Source organism: Sturnus vulgaris, chromosome 4 (assembly GCF_052056855.1).
Source record: "Sturnus vulgaris isolate bStuVul1 chromosome 4, bStuVul1.hap1, whole genome shotgun sequence".
Lineage (NCBI taxonomy): Eukaryota > Metazoa > Chordata > Aves > Passeriformes > Sturnidae > Sturnus > Sturnus vulgaris.
The window spans coordinates 48,737,090-48,754,725 of record NC_142246.1 but is presented as its reverse complement, the minus strand read 5'-3'; the positions used below and the strand labels follow the sequence as shown (position 1 = coordinate 48,754,725).

Below are 17,636 nucleotides of genomic sequence, written 5' to 3'. Positions count from 1 at the left end.
TCAAATACTTTCTCCCACGATTGCCACTCAATATACTGGTTGTCGTGACAAAAAGAAGTGTCCACATGGGTCATATTTAGAGTCCTGCATCTCTTATGGTAACCCTTGTTTGAAATTGAGTGCACATTTCTGTAATTAGGTCCAAGCACTGAAGTGACTGTATTAACATTCTTCTAGAAATTCATGAAAAAGAGTTTGGAAGGCACTCTGAGGGAATTTTTTAAAAAATATTTTTGCAGGGCTTTGATTGTAGGCAGATATATCAACTTGAATTTGGACAATTCTTGTATGTGTGCACAAATGTAACTCATGTTTGTAGAAAACATGAGTGCATTAGAAATGGTACTTGAAGAAGTAAACTGAAGTTGTTTATAGGATAAGTTCCTAATATTTTTTTCAGTATTTTCCACAAACAAGGACTATGACAGACTGGGAAGAGGGTGCACAGGACATGTACCTTAAAACTGTGACCCCTGGGTATCCTACAAACCTTAGAGCATGGCAGAGAATTTCCTCCATGCTCTTTGCCACCGTGCTCATTTGGAACCTTGTAATTACCTGCCTTTGAGCCTGTCTGTGGTCTGAGCCTTTGGTGCCTGCTGTGCTGTGCTCAGCAGTTCTGAAGCAAATTGCTGGCTTGTTGTCCACGGCATAGAAAGCAAACAGTGTCTTCTTCCCTTGGCACAGTCTGAGGTGAGGAAAAGCAAAGCATTGCTCCCTGGGTGTGCAGCATAGATGGGCTTGTTCTACTGCCTCACCCACATAATTCAGGGTGAACAATGGATTTATATGCCTGAATATAATATCTGTGCATAGATGTACTGCAAGGCAATTACTGGCCTAGGTTGTGTGGACTGTGTACATTTGTAAGGTTTCTTTCATGCTCAATCTCAAGGGTTTTAATCATGTAAGCAAAAGAGCCCAGGTGAAAGAAATGAAGCAGCAAAAATACTATTTACAATCAAGTATCTTTAAAAATTAACAGTCCTCTAATACCCAAGTCAGCCTTAAGTCTGAAGCTGTTTTGAGCATTAATATCCTGGACTGCAAATAGACATAATCTGCAAAGGATTAAAAAGAAAACAAAAAAAGGGAGACTTAATGATTCAAATAATGACTATTATATTTAGGAGTTCATTGGTTTCCTACAGATTCTGAGCTTTTTAACTGTTTGTTTTCATTGTATAAAATTTTTTTCCAAGACCTCTAGCCTAGAATAGTACTTTAAAAATACATTGGAGTTTGCTTATTTTGTACTAATTTCAACTTTTCTTTAAATTTTTGGTCTTTTGGCTTTAGAGGAGCTCTTGCAGCAGTGCTATTTTCATGTTGACCTAGTGCAAAAGAAGTTCCTTGTTAACCTTTGGTTTGATTTTCTGAAAACAACAGTCCTTTCAGTTATCTTAATTCTTCTTGTTCTCATTTGTTCTATAGAGACATTAATAGCTACTTTAGCACTGCAAATGGAAAACATGTCAAGTTTTTAATAGGTAAGACCCTTACAAATATCTTAGGTGTCAGAGGTGCCTATAAAATCTGAGGACCTGTCTGAAACACATTACTACTGTTATGAATTATGCATTAGACCTGCCTCTAAAAGAGGAATTTTCCAAGACAGCTCTCTTCAGTGCAATCTGTTTATCTCTAGCTGACAGATGTCCATCAGTCAAGAAATCTATCTGAAACCAAGACATACTGGCACAGCATCTTCAGAAATACACGGGAGTCTTTGTAGCCACCTGCCTTTGGCTGCTGTCACTCCCACAAAGACCTCATAAATTTCAGGTTGTCCTGAACACTGAATGTCCAATAACCTCTGGGCCTCTCAATCACCAAGAGCTGTTCCTTCTCCTTGCAGCTGCCTGTGCTGGAAAGCAAAAAGTATAATTACAGTTGAATTCCAGCTTCCACTAGAGCTCCTCCTTCTCAACTCCCAGTACAACCCTGATAATTGTTTTGGGAGCTCTAATCCTTTGCAGACAGATGGATGAACCTTCAGTTGTATTTCAAAGGTTAAGTGCACATGGGACCTCTTCTAATGCTGCCTCATGTCGAGGTTCTCCTATAAACATCTGTGGAAGGTTTGAGTGAGGACTTTCATGTGGCTTTATTTTACTGAGAAACCACCATCTCTGAAAATGCACTTGGAGAGGAATAGTGTGCTTCAAGGTTAATGCTTTTCCCCCTGGTTAAAAAGGAGCTTTCATTCAAAGGGCCTTCAGGAGATTTGGAATCACTTTTGACAGTGCTTAGGTAAATGTTGCAACACAAATCATAAATCACGTAGGCATAAAGTTTGAGTCTTCGTGTCGAATATAATTAAATATACTGGAATCTCCAAGAAAAGCACAATTCCCAGAGCTGCTCTACTGGTTGTTGTTAGAGATAAAGCTAGTTAGTGACCTATTTCCTTATCTCATTCATTTTTTTCTCACAGTTCCACGCCAGCCTGGAGTCAGCAATAATCTGTTTGAAATACTTGAAATTGAAAGAGGGATTACAGCTGATGAATTTGAAGCAAACGATGACCCAGGTAAAGACCATGTCTCCTATTCAGCATCTAGGGTTTATGATTTTTTGAGATTTCTTGGGGGTTTATGCACTCTTCAGGAATCTTATGCCACTCTTTTAAACTATGCTTTATAAAACCATGTAAAATCAATCCTTTGCCTATGTGAATCTTTCACTTTTATTTCCCAAAAAATTCAGCACAGAATAGTATGAACTGCTAATACAAGGGTCCTTTTGATTGTTTAGTGTTTTTGCAGATTCTTTTCCTAGGACTCCTTCTACATTTAGTTTTCATACTTACTTGCTACTGTCAGCCACATGGGGAATTGAAAACCAAAACAACCTGAATCACTTCTGGGTTTTTTTGTGACCTCCTGCTCTGTTCTGCCAGGTGTCCTGGTGCACAGCTGTGATTTTGACAGTGGACTGTGTGGGTGGATCAAGGACAAAGATGATGACTTGCACTGGGAGCCAGTGAGAGATGCATCAGGTAAGTGATCTCTGTACAATCACATCCTGCAGTTGAAGAACCACCCAGGCTTGAGGTTGATGACAGTTCCTCCTTGAGGACAAATTACACAGCTTCTGTTCTCTTTAGTTCTGGGATATGTTTCACACCGATGCCTCTCTTCTGTATAAAAAGTAAAATTGAGGCTTCCCAATGTGAAAGAGCAATTGAAAATTTACTCTTTTATCATAGCTGACATTTTTAAAATAGGAATAGTGAATGTAGTCACCAAGTTTGTCTTAAAGTAATCTGAAAAAAATGTGGACTAGGGAACAACTTTCATGGTGAAACAAAGCTTATTTTTCAAACTACCATGTAAACATAGTTATTTCCTATCACTAGCAAAACTATAGGAAGTACTGGAAATAGTCTTTGTTTTGCTGCTAGATATAATGTTCTAGTTCAATCTCTGATTGCTGTAGCTTGGAGTAGAATTTGATAAAATCAGTCTGTATGGAGGAAAAATGTAAAGTAACATGTTAAATGCTGAAACACGGAGGCTTCTGAAAATGGGATTATTTGGGATAATAAAAACTGACATTACACCAGGCATTAGAGAGGAGTGTGTAGTAGCTCTTTGCAGGACAGGAGACTGGCACCAGCACTGGTGGTCTCCCACAGGAACAGCCCTTTCCTGTCTCCCACCTCTGTTGTCCCAGGAAGTGGGATGTATTTTGTCCCCTATTGATTTTGGCGCGGCACTGAGAGTTGCTGCCCTTGCCTGCCTACCCTTCCCCCAGTAGTGCCTACCCGACAGTGCCGGGGATTAGACACACATCCCTGGCTCCCTGTAATGATGGGATTACTTCATCCCCAAGGAGCAGCCTTTGAAGTGCACAAAGCTCACATTATGTAGGGATGGCAGCCTGCGGAAGGAAGCACGCTCTCAGGCGGGACAATGGTGCAGGTTAAGATGAGGGAGGGTGAGAGCACCGAGAGCCATTTTCCTCATGCACCACCCTGCCAGAGCTCTCTGGCCTTAAGCTGCCACTGGTGGGGCAGTCATTTGCCACCGCAGCAGGTGATCTGGCACCTTTTCCAGGCTGCTTGGCTGGCTCTGTGGCAGTGCTGTCTTCACTGCCTGGGCAGGAGTCCCCCAAACAGGCTACTCTAGTACTTCAGGAGCTCCCGTGGAGCTTGAAAAGCCTTGGGAATGACTGGGAGAGCAGAGCTCCTTACTCCTGCAGATGAAAAAGCAGGCGGCTGTCTCTTGCCTGCAGAGTGGCACTTAAAAAAAATACACATAATTAATACCTTTTTTTCAAAAATCCATTTTTTTAAAGTCAGTCACTTAAAGCATATTCATTATCCATACTCAAAAGTTGTTGTTATTACATACTAAATTCCAGAGCTATGATTTTTAAGAACAAATAACTGTGATTTTTAACTGGTTCTTTTTTGTCAGACTCTCTCTGCATTGCTTCCTAGTAGTCAGGGACAAGCTCAGCTTTTTATTTCCTGTGTATGTTCTGCTGCTGTTGACATAACCTGTTAAAACTAGTCCCTTAAAGTCACCCACCCACCCACCCCTTCATTTTGGAACATCTTGTTGGAAGGATTTATTTTCACAGCTTGTTCCTGACTGCTTGCTTTCACCTTGCAAAGTTTGCTATGTATTGGTTTGTCAGAATCTGCATTTCGAAAGGAGCTGTGCTGAAGCATTATAAGCTTATCTTGCATGCAAAAAATGCTGATTTGAGGGGACCTTTTCCTGTAGGGGCTTGCCTACAGATATGTTTGCTTTGTGCTTACCTAAATCTGTTTCCTATTGATTGGATTCAGCCACAGTAACTATTTGAAAACTATGAACTTAATAAGTCAGTACTTTCATAGTGGTATAATTGTATCTTCAGCAAACAGGTACAGTTACTTAAACTCTATTATGCTTATTTTAGCAATTAGTGACTTTGCTGCAAAAGCAATGTATTAAAAAAGAAAAAAAACCCTAACTCCCTGAGAAAATACCTACCAAGAGGCTTTAACAGATTCTTGGACAGATGGGTCCCACTTCATGGCTAAATGGTGATCTAGGGGCCCAGACAGCAGCATAATACTTTGCTTTGTTAAATCTCATTCAGACCAAAGAATTTAAAAACTTATGTAGAAGTAGTGAATTGGAGACAAGGTTGGCTTTCCTTTTAAGTCTGTGACAAGCCCTGGTACATTGTAATTAAATCTTACAGCTTTTGAGGGAAATCACTGTGACTTTCAAAGAGAAGCTTTTAAAAAATAATGCTCTGTTTGAGTAGTAGCACGGAGACAAAAAATATTTTTCTATCCTGTTTAACTGTGTATGTTTGTAATATTACAAACAAATATTTCTAAATCTTTGGTTTTAACTATGGAGCCTAAAAATGCCACTTTCTTAATGAACTTAAGGTAGAGGTGGCATTTTTTAATTAAAAAAAAACCCTGTAAAATCTGATCCCATGATGAAAAAATATTCTTAGATTGAGTGTAAGATAAGGTTTTTGGGGTTTTTGTTGAACCTTTTTCTCTTTGGCAATTTCAGATATCAAAGGTTTTACCCCCTTGCAAAAGTTTTAATGAAAAGTACAAACAACTTGTATAAATCTGGGTTTTCTCCAAGATGTGTAATCTCATTTAGTGTAGTTCTGAGTGTTGATGTGGAAGGTGCCTTTGTTCTTTTTAGGTTTAATGGATGTTGCCATACCTGAGATCCTTAGCTTCTCATGTTCAGAGTGTTTTCTAGAAGGCACCTTATCTCTTATATCATGTATGAAGTAAATAATTGGATTTTGATTGAGTATGTATGTTCACTGACAACTTCCTACTGTTGGAATTTGGGGTTAACAGCCATGTGGAAATCATTACTGCTTCTTGCTTTCTCTATCTAATCCAGATTAAGAGTTTAAATTACAGTTAAATAAAAGAGGCTATCAGGGTTGCAAATGGATATGCTTTGAGACTTACCCTGTTAACACAGTTTCCCAAACAAAAGGAAAGGGACAGAGCCATAGCTCAATTACATGATAACATTTATTCTGGTTTCTGTTATCTGTCCACTAGCAAAACATTGCAGCTTTAAAGGTACATAAATTTGCACAGTTGCTTCAACATCACTGTGGGTTTAAAATCATGCAGTGACCAAGGGGTTGTCAGAAATGACAGAATTCATGAGGTTTTAGCTTTTGAGAGAGGTATTGTGTACTTTGCCAAAAAGAAATTAGATGGGCAACACCCAGCCTGGTATTAATGTACAGAGAAGAGCAGCGCTATAAATCTTAACCCTGTAGGAGGCAGATGCACTAGTTCTGGTTCTATATGCCTTATTTTATCCTTTCTGGACCTTGTGGACCCCTTTATTTATTTTTAATAACTCATTTCGTCCTGCAATCTAGTAGTGTTAAAAAAACCAAACAAATCCCCCCAACTAATTGCTTTTTCCACTGCAGGAGGACAGTACCTTACCATCTCTGATGCCAAGGGCAAAGAAGGAAGAGTAGCACATCTTATCCTGCCATTGGGGCACATGGCTCAGGCTGGAGACTTGTGCCTGTCCTTTAGGCATAAGGTGTCTGGGCTGCATTCTGGTGCCCTCCAAGCCTTTGTAAGGAAGAATGGTGCTCACGGTCCAGCTGTTTGGGGAAGAAATGGTGGCCATGGCTGGAGACAGACACACATTACTTTACGAGGACTAGGCATCAAGAGTGTAAGTACTGATGATTGTGTTTCTTTTTGGGTTTTTGCATGAAAAGCTGAAGACTTTGGTCTTCAATAGTGCAGCACTGCAGTGTTCATCTTCTGGGTTCAGTTTCTCTCCGTTTTAGTACTTTGATCTCTGCCGATGGAACAACAGCTCTCACAGATGAGTTATTGTGCATTTTTAAAAAATAGTTTTATACACAAAAGAAGAGAAATCCCAGCTACAGAAATAGACTCATAGTACAGGCTATTGTGTCATTTCCTGAGCTACCTGGTACAGCCCATTTAAAGGGAATCACAACCTAGGAAAGAGCAGCCTCATGGACAGAGGCATACTTTACAGAGGTTTCAAAAAAAAGCCTGTATCAAGCTTCCTTATGACTAATGCTTTGAAAAATACAGTGCCATGGAATAGAATGAATCATCCCCTGTGGATTAGTAACTGGCTAAACCAGGGCAAAGATATTGAAAATAAGTAATTTTTGGTAATGAAGGGAGATTACATGTGCGATCATATGTGGTTTTATGCCCTTTAGCATACCTGCAGCTGATCAGGCCAAGGAGGTGAAATATGACCTAACAATGCCCATAACACAAAATGGTTTAGTGCAATCAAAAGAAGCTGCCTGAAGTGCCATGGGGAATCTTTTAATACCTGGAAATTTTAGAAACTGTTAACTCTTATCAGAAGCTCAGTGTTATTCTTCAACCTCTGAAGGTAGTTTTTATTTCAGATCTGAAGAAGTGGCTTGGGTATTTCAGGTCCTGTTTTACTCTGACTTAATTTGGGATGTTCTGAAAAGCTCACACATCATAATGACAGAATCACAGAATAATGTTCATGATGAGAGCAGGTTACAAGATATACACAGTGTCTAGCTCTAAAATTAATATTAAGGTTGTAATTACAACAGATAATTTCCTAAAAAATTTACCTCAGCAACAGTAGCAAAGACACCTGACTTTGTTAGCTGTAAATGAATCTCAGACTGAGAATGAGGACATTTGTAACAGGTGAACAACACACTGCTACATTCTTACCCTTTTTTTCCTAAATTTATCACTTCTGGCAGTCCCCCTTTGCACTGTCCCCTGCCTCTCCTGACCCCCTGGCAGTAGCTGTCAGCATGGACTGCTATCCATTTTACCACAGCCAGGAGCTGCCTCATGCCACACTTGAGTTTGGCATCTTTTCCAGCCAGCATGGGCAGCCAGGGGTGCTGACCTAAACCACTGGGACACTTATCCAAAGATCAGGGAGTGAGAGAAAACTCTTAAGTAAGCAGGGAAGGCCTCTGCCGAAGAGAAATCAGGAAGAAATGTGGAAGTTTTATTTTCTAGCTAATTAAAATCCAAAAGCAATGAAATGATAGTGATTTTGGAGGGCCCTACTGGAAACCTGAGGAGAATTTGAATGAAGACCAGAATCCATCACACTTTTTAAGGAATTATCTCTATGTAACTTCTTTTTTTATCCCCCACTCAAATGGTTCTATTTCTCTTTCTAGGTTATTTTCAGAGGTGAGAAAGGGAAAGGAAGAACTGGGGATATTGGTCTAGATGATGTAGTCTTGAGGAGAGGACGCTGCTCTGAAGAGCATTAGCCAAGACAATGGACCAGCAGTCATTTCCTCTTGCCCTTCTTATGCAATTCCTACCAAACCTTGAAACAGAACTGCGTGGAAAAGAATAAAAAGTGGGAGAGCAACTTCTTAGTGGTCTGCTAAGGGCAATCTCATGGAAATTTCACTTAAACACATGGAGAGCGCCTCTCAGGATTGAGGAAATCCAATCTCAGGCTGGTTCTTTCTTTTAATTCTTACCCGTAAACCATATTTTCTATGTAATAACTTTGTTGTCTGGTGAGTATTCACAAAAAGAGCACTTGTGAAAAAGGAAGAATTAATTACAAATGGTAGCAAAAGGAAGCTCCATCTCAAAGTTTCAGTGTTAACTGACAGCCATTATCATCCCATAGTGCTATCTTTCATTGATTAATTTGTGTGTCACATTGGATTAGTGAAAGCTTGGACCTGAACTTTGGCTTACTGCCACTGACCTTTGAAGAAAGGTTTTTCATATATGAAATAGCATTTATTTTGCTGTTGCATTTACATTAACCAAAACCAATTATATAGATTAGGCATTGCATCCTGTAATATTGCTATGCTGTGTTTTGTGTATATGCGTATGGTTAACATATTTATGTTTTTAGTACTTACAGGCTGTAGTTGCAGGGTAATTGGCAGCTGTACTTTTTTTGTACTAGACAGGAGTTCAGCATCTTCTTCAATACTGCTGGTCATGCAAAATTTTCAAAGTCAGTTAATGGTGCTCATTGAAAAAGCTGGTGGAGTTTTTCATGTTGTAAAGTCCTGAGGGCAAAAGACCAAAGGCTCACCTGATGGAAACTGGCATCTGAAAATGCTGTACAAGTTTGTGTCAAGCTCACAAGGTCTAGGAAGTAGCTCCTGGTTCAGCTGAAGACTGAGCAGCCAGGAGAAGATGAACTTGTATTTTGTAAGGTTGAGGCCGTTGACAAATGCCAGGAATGATCCTTTCCCACAGGTGGCACAAGCCTACACACGAGGAAAAAGGGCAGCTGCATTAACAATGTGCAAACAATTCCAACAGTGAAATGCCTCGAGTGGTCTTTGCCAAATGTCCATACTCCATCCAACCTTCTGTATATAATAAGCATTTTATTCTTTAGAACTAGAAAAACTTCTCTAGTGGGAACTAAGTATTTATCAAAACTTTGGACTAATTTTATAGTTATGTATCATGTGTGCTGTGCAGTTTCCCAGGGAATTCTTCTGTTTGGTTTGGAATTTTTAAAGTGGGCATCATCATCACTGCTAGCAATTATAAAATTCACAAAGCAATTGTAACATTTAAGAAAATGACAAGAGATTGGTAAAATGCTGTTAGTGGTGCAGCCTTAAAGCTTAAACAAAAATAGATCTCAGTTCTTTTGAATGTAAATACAGTGTGAAATAAATGTCAGCTGCATAGCACTTTCAGTCTTGTACAAAGTTCACAGACACAAATTTGGAAGAACATTAGAGGTAATATTCTAAATCCATGTTCCTGACAAAATACCAGTCTGAAAATATTTTTCCCATTCATCCTCTAGGACAAAACATGGTGTGTAGAGCAGAAATGTATGTGACCAAACACAGAGTCTCCTGCAAAACTGTATCAGCAAACATTTTGAAAAGGAAGAAAGCAATGTGTTTGTAAACATTAAACTATTTTGCTTCAAATATGAATATGATATTTTTCTCTTATGTTACTTTGTGATATGTCAGAAATATCTGTGAATAGTGGAAATACCTTGTCCTTATTTTAAAGTAATCAGTAAAAGAGACTGTTACTTGCTACTAATTGGGAATCTTCTTTTCATTTCTAGATTGAAAGTCTCAGTTTTCATTGCAGTGAAATGAAACAAAAGATGACAATTCCAGAGTGAAATAGCTTTTATTACCAGTTTTAAAAATCAAAATAGATTTCACTATCATATGAAGAGAGCACTATATTTATTATTCAGAAGGAAGAATGACAGTTTTCAACTTAACTTTAAGAGAAGTTTCACAGGTAATTTAAGAGTTTCTAGAATATTAGATGTCCATTTTATAAGGAACAGCTACCGTAGTTCCTCACTGTGATTCAACCAGCACAAACTGCTGTTAGATGCCAAGGAATATAAGATTAACACATTTTAGTCTTGTTCATCACATTACAACAGCTTTCTGGGATCAGGAGTCCCTGGTTAAAATGGAACCCCTGTTGATGCAAGACTGTCAAGAGTTTTTTGCTATTTTTACAAATGGTCCCTAGAACCCAGAATCTGAACCAATTCAGAAGATAGACAGCAGTAACTGCTCAGGTGACAGGGAGAGGATTCAGGTCTCTGTTTTATGAAACTATAGCTGTCTTTAAAATTTTAATTATGAATGTTACATATACAGAGTTAATAATTAGCAAGTGAGGTCCAGTTAAATACAATGCAAATTTTTGTTTATATAGATCCATCTCTCAATCTCTAAATTATAGAAGTTTTCCTGGTGTTTAAAATGCTTTCTTACCTGCTGTTTTATTCTGACATCCTGTAGTTGCACAGTGTTTTATGACTTAAGATTTTCTACATCAATTAGAAACAAAACAAGAAGTTGAATAATTGGTGTAAACCTGCAACGTTAGAAAGAAATGCAAAACATTTCAGTGGTAAGTTTCAGCAATGATTTGAAAGATCTCTGCATTAACTTTCAAAGCTTGAGGAGATTCCTTCCTCAGACCCCACCTACTGTATCAAGCAGACCTAGCAATACATGAGGAAATGCATTTGGAATGTTTGTAATGCTTCATTTATTTAAAATACCAACAACCAAAGACCATCAGGGAGCGTAAAGGCGAGTTTTCAACAGTACAGACTGAACCACCTCTAGATTTCAGAAATCAGCCCCACATAAATTTTCAGGATTGTAAGTCCAAAATTAATCAAGTCACATTTCTCCCTCTGCACTTGTGTGACCTCTTCCAAACCTGTATTCAGTGTTTGAGCAAGGAAGCCAAGATCCATCAGGCACACAGGATAAGGCTGTGACACAGCCAAATCCTGCTTTCCTCTGACCACGAGTTACTACAGCACTTTCCCAGTAATTTTTTTAACATAATACTTTGAATTTTTACCTTCTTTTCAGGCCACACTTTTCTCCCAGGATTTAACTTGCCATGCATTTCAGCAGCCCATGTTCTCATTTCAGGCTTATCCTGAATACTCTTGATATTATATTAATTTCAAGTTTGACAAACACCTGGAAAGACAAAGTATAGTGTGTACTCAGAGAACAATTTTACTGCATCTCTATGCAACATCAGAGCTAAAATTTGAGATTGACACTGTCAAGGAATTTCAGGAAGACACCATCACTGTTTTGATACCACTGTGCCCCAGCAGAAACAGGCGACCACATCACCTTTTTGCTTGCCTTTTGTGCTGCCCCTATTTTAGGTAAAAAAATTATAGAAGTGGACTCAGCAGAATTTTTCCTCTATCAGATTGGCTCAAGACAGAATTCCCTTATGTGTGAAGCAGGGTTACTGTGGCATGCATACACTCCAGTTCAGTACCAGTGTCCTTGAACAGCAAAGAACAGGAAAAAAAGCCTTCCCATGAAAATTGACTTTTATTCTCGCACCCCTGGGTTCAAGTCTAGTACAAAAGCAAGAGCTCCTCGTTTAGGAGCTCATGCAATGCATGCCACCTCAGCTGGTGCTGACACCACCAGAATCCTCAGCAAAGACCATACTGACATCCAGCACAATATGAATAGAGAACTAAGTGCAAATAAGTAGTGAGCAGTGCCAGTTATGTTTTAAACTAGGAAAATGACTGCAAGAAATTTGATTAAGGGGAATTCAGAGGGGTGTCCAAGAGAGACACTTTGACTTCCACCCCTCTGAAGTTCTGAGTTGTCTCAAAGAATGTTGTCATCTTACTTCAACTTCCTAGATCAGTTGGAAGACCAAAGTTGTTGGTACTCTTCAAAGTTTCCGTGTTCCAATGCTGAGTGTTCTCTCTCAAGTCTGCATGGTTCTTGCTAATAGTCTAGAGGATTCCTTTAGCCATTTGTAAATACACAGGGTTTGAAGCCACTGGAACTGCTCACTAGTAATAAAGCCTACAACTCTATGGTGCACATCAGTTTGCATAGGAACCAGGCACCCCTACTGCATAGTTGGAGGGGTCATTAAACTGTGAGCAATTCAGTCACGTTCCTGTCATATGCCACTGGTTTTAAAGATATTATAGTTGGGTGAACTCTACTACTGAGGGTTACCTCTTGGACCTGAGTGATGTTTAATTACTCACAAGGTACATCAAGTAGTTTTGTAGGGGGTTAGGAGACCGCGGCATTCTGGCAGCTTATCTGTGTATTAGCAAACAGCCCTGGCACACTCACTATGAAATTCACTGTGAACTCCGCTGCTAGGTCTTTTCAGAGTAATTTACTTGCCAAATAAAGATTGTGAAAGGCTTGAAAAGATATTACATTAATACAAAAAACAGGCAGAGAAAGTATATAGTACATCAAGGAATGCCTTCATCACCATATGGCCTTTGATGGGATTACACTGCCAGTTAGAGAGCTAGACAGGAATTGTAAGGATTCAACTACAGCTCAGTCACAGAGCTCCAGCCCACAGCCTCTCACACAAGTTCTTCATAACACTGTTCTTCATCTTTCATTCAGCCATCCCCTCCCAGGGTACCACTTTGTCCAAAGAGTGTGCTAGGCATTGCAGGAAACACAAACGATGACTACCCCTCTCTGGGCTGGCTGTGACCATGTGGTCCCTAATGCATGGAACTCTCTTTACTTTTCTCTCTAGTTTTGCCAGGGGTATCAGATAGGCTACTAAATAGACACTGGGCAAATCTGAATTTTCTTGTGCTCTAATGAAGGTAGGGAGTTTTTCCTTCCTTGATACGGAGTTCTGCTTGCTCCCTAAAGAGAGACCCTCACCAGAGGAGACCCATTCTGTACCACCCTCTGCACTTGCTGCTCCAGCTGAAATCCTGTGTACTGCAACTGGGTCTGAGTCTGCAGGTAATAAACCACACAACCCCCCCCAAATAAGGCAACATCCTGAGCATGCAGCAGACAGATTGGAATTGGGACACTGCAAGAAGCAGTTACATATGAAACTACAGGAGGCACAAATGGGAAATGCAAGAAATCCTGCAATTTGCACTCAACAGTACACAACTGCAAAACAACTGGACTCCATTTCTGGCCCTGAAGCGACGAAGATTTGTGAGTTTTCCAACAGCCAGTCTGACTGGAACAGCCTGGGAACACAGCATCTCCAAACCACATGAGGCTGCCAATAGCAACTACAAGGTAATCCTGCAGCATGTAAAATATTATATGTGAGGGGGATTTTCAAACCTTGCTATTAAAAATATCCTTGGAATGGTGTCTGTGTCCTGACACTCAATACAGACAATCTCTGCTTCATGTTTCAGTGGCAGCAACTCCCTTTGGGGAAGAAAAACATCTTGCACTCATAAGGGAAGTGCACAGAGCTGCAGCAGAACAGGCACAGGCTGCTCCAGTGGTTCAAGCCTTGCCCACCAGTTGAGGGGGTCAGGCTGCTTGTGAGCATCCTGAACACATTCAAGGGATGAGTAGTAATTTTCTCTGTGCACCTCTCCACACCCTTTTTCATACTGCTGTAAGAAAGGTGAATAAACTCACCCACGTGACAGATAAGAGAAATGAGCAAATGCTTATATCATGCACCCAGAGTAGGTAAGTGCCATTCACTTTGAACTCGCATATTCTCCTGCCACACACTGTCATCTTGACACTCAGCCACAGAGACTCAGGTCAACCAGCCTAACCTGCAACAGCAGCTAGTTCAAAGCAGTAACAAATTAAAAGCTTCCATTTTCCAGCATTATTGCAGGGGAGAAACTTTATTAACAGTTCTTTGACTTCCAAAAGCCTGGACCTTTTTCACCTGTCTCTTTTTCACCACCTGAGCCAGGTGAGATGTTAAAATGCTGCTCAAAGAAATGCTTCTGACATTGTCTCCTGAAGGAATTGCTGGACAGGGCATCTCAAAGCTAAGAAACCCAAAACACTTCACAAAGGAACTTGGGCAGCTGTGAGACAAGTAAGTCCATGAGACACTGATGAATTTACCACGCTCCCTGAGCTATTTGTATGTGATTTGTCTCAGCTTCTAGTTAATTTTTAACAGGCCCCTGTCCCTTGCCAAGCAGTTGGGAAACTCACTGCATGCTTTCCAGAAACAAACATCCAAGTAGCAGTTCAAAGTGGATACTGTAAATGGAGTTTTTATTCAAAATAAGAAATATTGTTTAAAATCCCTTTTTTCCTGTCTCTGCAAATGAACAATCTCTTTTGCCCACATGAAAGAATTGAAATTCAACATCCCTCTCTTCTCTATCACATTCTATGGTGCACCACAGCTGTTTTTCCTTCTACCTACAACATTTCATTCCTAACTCATATGCAGACCACTGTAAGGGCTCCAGAGTAGATTCTTCAACTAAACAAAGTTACCAACATTCAAAGACTTTTAAACACTGCATTTGCACCAACACAAACCAGGGCAGCATGAGGACATGATAAAGGAAGAGGTCTTGGAGCCTCACATTTCAGGACACTACTACTTTGCTGCGGAGCTTCCAGTCTAGCCCACAGTGAAATCAATGTATTAAAAGCTCTTCAACAGAGATGGCAGCACTTGTATAAACACTACACTTGAAATACTCTCACCTGTAAAATGCCTCCTCAAGCTGCCTCCAATGAATTCCAGTCATTGGAACCCTTTGTGCTGGTGGAGAGGTTTAGCTGCTCTCTACCAGCCCCAGCTGAGGCTCTGACTCCTGGCAGGACTCAATCCTGCTTCAGTGAGGGCTGGAGCCTCCAGGTGTGAACAGATTCAAACCAAGTCTCTTCAAATCAAACTGGAAGAATTCCCACTTGCCTCCGAGCCTTCCCAGCTGGGCAGTCCATGGAAGCACCTGAATTCACACAGCCCACAGAGCCAGGGCAGCCCCTGGAGCTGGGATGCTGAGAGCACACTGGACTGACATGACCAAGTCTTTGATTAAGCAGCAAGCATCCAGGGCTGCAAACTCAGAACTAGAGTGTTTCTTACCTTGCCGTGGTGTGTGTGTGCTTTGGAGCTGCATGTGCTCACCACAGCACATCATGTGGGGTACAGCTTCCCACCTTCTGTATCTTACACCCCCCCACTTCCTTTTCCTCTTCCTCCCCACGAAGCTTTCAGACTTTCTCCAAAAGTATTTTACCCTCCAGTTTGTTACAAGACCTCCACCTTTTTCTCTCCATCTTCCAGCTCTCTGCTGCTGCTGTGGTCTTTGAGCTATTGAGGAAAAACAGGCTACCAAAGCCTTGCTCTTCAGCTGCATACTTTTAAGTTTAGGCCTCCCCATCTACAAGGAACATTCAAGTTAGGTATCAAGCACTGCACCTGGCAGCATTTTCCACATCCTGCCCAAACAATAATAAAGTTTCTTTGCCTCAGGACTTGCTGAACCCAAACAGTGTTTTCTCTGGCACGAGAGGCCAATTTACTTCTCGAGATAAATATTAAGCAAACAGGATTTTTTTGACTTTAGGAAAAAAGAAACTAGAACATTTTCCTGCAGCCACAGTCACACCCCTTGTGCCTGTAATGCTGAGCTATTTTTAAAAATTCATTCCTGTGGTATTTTCCTAATAGCCATAAAGCAGCAGGGCATTCTCTCAAACACTTTGCTATTATTACTCCTTCTATGCCTTCTGACTGTGACCTTCCAAATTCAGATAGATTAGCCAGCTGTCAAAAGAAAAAAAATTATTCTCTTAGTAGCCTTTCCTCTATTGTTTTTTTTCCCCAGGCAGCGGCTCCGATCTGGCAGGAAAACAACTTAGTTCCTGCCCTAAAACTCCATCATATTTTCAAAAGTCCATGCAACTTGGGCCTTCTGCATACTAAAAATAGAAAATAAAAAACTTGTATCTTTTGCCAGTGTTTCAACATAAACTGTGAACCAAAGCCAAGTGAAGAACTCTTGTCCATCCGTGTAATAATACTGTCAATACCCTAAGAAAGAAAGATTAGTATTTTAAATGGACCAAGGGGCACCACCATCAGCCATTTATCAATTATTTCAACAATCATACTCTTTCCTTCATCCAGGGGACTACAAGTAAAATGAGTTTATGACCTAGCTAGTAACTTTTAAAAAAGCACAGAATCCTTAGCTAATGACGATACAAACCCAGGGTGAGGACCTCTTGTTAAAATAGCAGGCAGAGACACAGAGCACTTAGTTGTTCTCTCTCCTCTGTATTCGTTCTCTGGTATAAAATGCAGAACATTTTTTTCTAAGTCTATGTAAATATAAACAAAGATTAAAATTAGGACAAATATATCTTTTTCCTGATTTCATCGTCTGGACCCTCAATTAAACTCCTCAGTAAGGATCTATTTTCTATTCATACCCACAATTTATTTGTGCTAGCCCATGGTCCATGCTGGGGGAGAGCACTCCCAAGCAATCAACCTTTCACTCCCAGCTCCTGACCCTGTTTCTTTTTTTTCCATCCTTTTACACGTTCTGGCCTTCTGGCCACCTCCTAATGCTGAAATCAGCTTTTTGCTGCCTGAGGCAAGAGAAAAGGCAGCACAACATACCCTTATGAGGAAGTTTTTGCCTCTTGCCATGTTCTCTACCTGCCAGTGCAAGTCTGCAGCCATGTGTCACCCTTCCAGCTGCCCGAGGCAATGTTTGTGAGGCCACAAGATGTGGCAAGCTCTGGAGCAACCCCTCACGGCTCTGGTTTGCATCTTGTCACACTTCCCCTGCTACTGCCAAGACACCCTTAGACAAAAGCCTCTTTCAAATCAAAACCCAAATTACTGACACACTATGAGTGCCACAACTGCTAATGGCAGATTTTGAAATTCAGATTTTTTCCCCTGCACATTAATGCTCTTTTCCCTCTACTCAGTGTGTCCACCTCTGTCCTAGGGAGATAAGATCACAAGATACTGTGAGAGATTTGTAGGTCAGACCTTCACCCATCAGTACAGCCCACCCATGTCACCTCCCTCCTGGAGCTCACACTGCAGAGACAGCACAGCTAAGCTGAGTGCTACTGCTGTGCTAGGAAAGTACAGTCACATCAATTCAGCTGGCAGCAAATCAGCAATAAAGGTTTTAGTTCAAGCTACACTGTTTTGTCATCAGCTGATATTCTGACCCATTAATTCCAGCATCATCCATTTAGTCAGAAATTATATTCAATTCTCATGTATGTCAGAATCACAAAATGTGATTCTTTGTTTCTTTCATGTCAAAGTTAAGGGAAAAAAACGTGGTGGGTTGCAGAGCTCTCTA

At 40.4% G+C, this 17,636-nt stretch overlaps 1 protein-coding gene and 1 long non-coding RNA gene across 11 annotated transcripts in view; one reads left to right on the top strand and one right to left on the bottom strand.

Moving 5' to 3' along the window:
• NPNT (nephronectin) overlaps positions 1-10,072 on the top strand; it is a 48,839-nt gene extending 38,767 nt beyond the window's left edge. For all 10 annotated transcript variants that reach the window (XM_014878346.2, XM_014878345.2, XM_088163867.1 and 7 more), the window contains 4 exons: positions 2,438-2,533; positions 2,903-3,001; positions 6,436-6,692; positions 8,194-10,072. In XM_014878346.2, the coding sequence (XP_014733832.1) occupies positions 2,438-2,533; positions 2,903-3,001; positions 6,436-6,692; positions 8,194-8,289 (548 nt within the window). In that variant the 3' untranslated portion in view covers positions 8,290-10,072. The remainder of the gene's footprint in view (positions 1-2,437; positions 2,534-2,902; positions 3,002-6,435; positions 6,693-8,193) is intronic.
• Positions 10,073-10,146: 74 nt separating this feature from the next.
• Positions 10,147-17,429, bottom strand: LOC148224005 (uncharacterized). Its single transcript, XR_015803300.1, has 2 exons — positions 11,378-17,429; positions 10,147-10,876 (listed from the first exon to the last, which is right to left on the bottom strand). It is a non-coding gene; the product is annotated as an uncharacterized LOC148224005 (long non-coding RNA).
• Positions 17,430-17,636: the final 207 nt, after the last annotated feature.